The sequence below is a fragment of the Atta colombica genome, unplaced genomic scaffold, assembly GCF_001594045.1.
Source record: "Atta colombica isolate Treedump-2 unplaced genomic scaffold, Acol1.0 scaffold69, whole genome shotgun sequence".
Classification (NCBI taxonomy): Eukaryota; Metazoa; Arthropoda; class Insecta; order Hymenoptera; family Formicidae; genus Atta; species Atta colombica.
In genome coordinates, this window is record NW_017259560.1 from 841964 (window position 1) to 846617 (window position 4654).

The following is a 4654-nucleotide window of genomic DNA, read 5'->3' on the forward strand; positions in this document are numbered from 1 at the left end:
ATTTTAATATTAAAAGAAATTTATTTTTTTTCCAATAAATATAATTTAATACATTAATAATATTTTAATAAATTATAGTAAATGTTATATCAAATGTTATTTACCATGTTATTTCATATAATATGTTATGTTAAATTATTTATATTATTTTATTATGATTTTTATTTTGATTTACCTTCCATATTTGTATTAATGATAACACATCTTAAAATATATGATAAATCATTTGCCCAACATGTTCACATCATATAATTATCATTGATATTGCAAATCTCATTGATATTGGCAAACCAATAACTTGTTGAGACTTTAATATTTTTAGCAGTATTTATATCTTCAACAGAAAACTTAGAAACTATTTTTCTAATGACATAAATGATTCATTTTCTATTTGCAATGCTTTATTTATCATATATAATGTAGAAGGAATTGATTTTTCTGCTAAATATAAAATTGTTTCAGAAGTTTCACATTCAGTTAGAAACTTTCATAAGATAACGTCATCAATATTATTATTCCATCGGCTCAAAATATGGTGTCTTTTTTATTGGAAAAATTAAAGGAACTGCTTCTTCTTTTAATTTTGGATTTTTTCTTATCACATAAATGATTTTTCCATCTGCTTGCATAAATACATCTTCTTTAATAATATCTTCTGACTTAAAATGTAATTCACAAACTCTGCTATTCCTATTTATTTTTATATTTTTAGTAGACATAATATTGTACCAAGAAGTAAACATATCATTCTATAAAAAAAAATTAAAGTTTTAATTATTAAAATATACTCGAAATATTAGGTGGGAAATATTAGTGGGAAAAAGTTCGTGGCATTTTTTAATGCCATCTAACAGAAAAAACACCACGAACTTTTTCCCACACCTAATATATACTTGTAATATATATATTATTTGTAAATACAATATACAAAAAAAAGATATTATTCCTTACAATGTAAATACTTACTGTGCGAGGTGTAAACAAGCTTTTTCTTGCTGTTCCTTTTTTGTCTCCTGTGAAATTGCATCCATGCAACAAGCCATTATTTATAAAGCAACTTATTTTATCTATAATAATATAAATTAAGAAAATTAGTTAACTGCAGGATTATCCTTGACAGCAAAGTTTGCGGATATAAATTTTGAGCAGTCTGCTATCAATTTTTGATTGCAACAAATTGTATACAGAGTTTATATTACTGAGTTTATATTACTGACATTATCAGCAAATTATTATCAAAAGTATGATAAAACCTACTAAACATACTATGCCAACAGATTGAGGGGATTTGAGAAACAAAGTCCTGTATAATCTGATGGTAGATTGACAATGAGAGCAAATCAAGAGCAGAATCTAATTCGAGCAGATTCTGCTTGGTTTCTATCACTTCTGGCATAACATGTTTAGCAGGTTTTGTCATATTTCTGATAGCAATTTGCTAACAATATCAGTAATACAAACTCTATGTACAAGTTGTGTACACTCTGTGTATAGTTGAGTCTGTCAGCAAGCTTTGTTGACAAACTCATATCTAAATGTGAACACAGATGTTATGGTTTTGTAGTTAAAATCTGATAAAGTTCCAATTTGGTTCCAAATTGCTAACATTTTGTTATCAGGGTATATTAATGTTCAAATGAAAATATACGCATTCTGATTGTTAAGAGAATAAAACATTATATATAATATTTCAGCTAAATATTTATATTTCAGCTAAATATTTATATTTATTTCACATGCAAGCAAGGTTATAAAAGCTAAAATTTTAATATTTACGTTAAAAATAATTCTATAAATTTCCTCAAAATTATATCAATTACAAATAAAATGTAATTAAATTATACTTTAAACAATGTACAACATTACAGAACTTTACTAAATAAACTCACTTCTACATTTAAATATAATTCACGAACAGTGACACTTACCATACATCGTATATATATGAATGTTCAATATGGCAACGAAATGTTGCAAGTTATTCCATTTAGCGAATCCGGCAGTATAGGGTGCGTTTGGGGAAACACTATTCGTACTATGAACGCAAACCAACGCTGTTCTTGGAGCCAATAATGCGATAGCGTTAGCAAGCTCCATGAACGATCCTAGCATAGCGTTTAACCAGAGAGAAATATTTGTCGAGGTTAAATTAATGTAGATGATTCTGTTTTCAATCACCAACCAAACTTTTCTCTATAATTAAAATTTTTAAGGTTTTGTAATGTATTTGTAACATAAATTTTTAATTTTCTCGTAGTGAATAACAGAACGCAATCTCAATTGCAATCTCTATGATAGCTTGCCGCTAGGTCAGAGTGAACAATGTAAACTAGATCAAAAAATTAATAGTTATATTAAATAAATTAATCAGATAAAAGGAAGAAACCCTTGAGCATCCGTTATCGATTTCAAAAGAAGAAGCATATCTACATTTAATACCTAAGGATCTTAAGCATCTGCAGCGGAATACCCTATCGCAATAGTAACTTTTTTCCGTACACGGGAATTAAAAATTGCCAGTAACAAGATATCTCTTTCACATTTATAATGAAATCAAATACACAAGTTGAACTTTGCAGAAACTTTGAAAAGTTAAAGATGATACACAAGAATTACCAGTCTAGTGATAAACCATTCCAGCCTAGTGATAAACCATCAGCAGAGATTAAAATTGAGATTACAAAATTGAGATTCATTATGATAAAATTTGAAATTCACACGTTATGTATGTACGTTTACTCTATGAAATTCTAAGAGAGAAAAGTTTGGTGACACTCGAGAACAGAATCCCCTTTAACATTAATCTAACTTTGACGAATGTTAAACGCTACCAACGCTATGTTGGGTCGTTCACAAATTTGTAAACGCTAATGCTATCAATACACTTCGGAAGGAATAGCGTTAATAGCGCATAGTTGTGACGTAACACGTTACCATTAGTCATGCTATCAATACACTTCGGAAGGAATAGCGTTAATAGCGCATAGTTGTGACGTAACACGTTACCATTAATCATGATCGTATTTTTTAACGATATCTGCACCTTCGCGAACAGTTTGTAACGCTAAATAGCGCGAATAGTGTCTCTTCGAACCCACTTTTTTCTCCCTATCCTATCTATTGTAGTTAGATCTCCTTATTCTTACTTCGGTCGCAACTAACGCTTGCAACACCACGCTTGTGTGTATTACAGCGCTGCATCACGATAAGTGGTCAAAGTTAGGCGTGAAAAAGTGATGTTTTAATGACAAAATTTATGTTGCGTGTTATTATTTGCCTAATTATGAAAATGTAACTTGTCTCGTACTTATCAAAGTCATATCGATGAAAACTAAAGTTATCTTGGAATTTTATATGTAAAAACATATATTTTACTCGTTTCAATAGCTGTCAAAGTGTATTTCTGCCCGACTCATTTTACGCCTCACTTCCCAGTCAAAAATAGTTCCTCAAAAAGATATCGTTTCGACATTGTTACGATGGAAAAGTTGTCAATTCGAAACTTGCATCGAAATTTCAATATTTTCGAATGATAAAAAATTACGTATGTAGAGAATGCAATGAGAGATTTGATACATTTTTAACATTTTTGGTATAAATTTGTGATATGTAATCTTATTAATTTTAAAATATTTTCATTCAAAGGTCGAATCGACAATTTTTTTCGATTTCATTTCGACAATTGCAATATCGTTCTAATCATAAAAGCTTTCTCAAAATTTTTCAGAATTTATATAATTTTTTTAGATAATTTTTTAGAAAATTGTGGAATTTTTTTATACAAATCGGAACATTTTTTACAATTGTCGATAAAGTCTACATCTTTTCTTCTAATAATTCTTTGTATCTTATTTTATTGTTCTATTCCTGAATAACATTATTTTTATTTGTACTTTGTAGTTTATTTAATATAATCTTATTACGTTATTTTGTATTGAGAAATTTTAGGGAATAATGTCTCTTACCATACATACTAACAATCTATTAGCTATCTCTTACCACAAATGAGCAAAATCAAGGAAAAATATTATCAATTCTATCAAAGTCTAGTTAGACTAATTCTAGCTTGAATCGATATCGAAACGATCTAATTTTATCTTCTGAAATATGATGCTAATCAATACTTATTTTCACAATAAAATTTCAATGAAATTTTAATGAATTTTCTCCACCACTATTATTATTAGTAACATTACTTGTCGAATTTATTTATTACATTAGTGGCACTGGTAGTATATTTTTATGCTGATTAGATCAATTCAAGATTTTATTTCCAACTCGAAAATTAATCGAAATTGGAGCCAAAAATCCATCGAAATCAATAGAAATTTCGAAAACTTTCGACTTTTATTTTCGACATCGAAATGACGTCTTTTTGAGAAATTATTTCTGATTGGATTACTGATTGTCAAGGAAGGAAAGGGCAGTTTTCATAGATTTTTAAAGTGATTTCATCATTTCGTTTCATCCAAATTGTCTTTATTTCAAAATGGCACGCAACATAAATTAACGTGTTATTTCTCGCTTCTGATCACGATTCCAACATGGCCGCCGCGACTAATCAGGAGCTATAAAGGAGAACGCGGTAATAATTCCTTGCTTACATTGCAATCTAACATAAAATATAATTAATAGCATGTCAATATATATATAT

General features: G+C 28.5%; 1 protein-coding gene across 1 annotated transcript; it reads right to left on the reverse strand.

Annotated features, from left to right (window-relative positions):
• Window positions 1-383: 383 nt before the first annotated feature.
• On the reverse strand, window positions 384-2650 carry LOC108692309. Its single transcript, XM_018200503.1, has 4 exons — window positions 2617-2650; window positions 1929-2193; window positions 967-1013; window positions 384-749 (listed from the first exon to the last, which is right to left on the reverse strand). Exons 2-4 carry the CDS (start codon window positions 2110-2112, stop codon window positions 513-515), a joined length of 468 nt encoding a protein of 155 aa, XP_018055992.1. The 5' UTR covers window positions 2113-2193; window positions 2617-2650; the 3' UTR covers window positions 384-512.
• Window positions 2651-4654: the final 2004 nt, after the last annotated feature.

Bases quoted from the DNA above. Each gene is read 5' to 3' on its own strand.
- LOC108692309 (XM_018200503.1), bottom strand. From the start codon at position 2,112: ATGCTAGGATCGTTCATGGAGCTTGCTAACGCTATCGCATTATTGGCT. The intron at 1,014-1,928 runs GTAAGTGTCACT...GCAATTTCACAG, and splicing joins TCATATATATACGATGTATG to GAGACAAAAAAGGAACAGCA. The intron at 750-966 runs GTAAGTATTTAC...TTTTTTTTATAG, and splicing joins GCTTGTTTACACCTCGCACA to AATGATATGTTTACTTCTTG.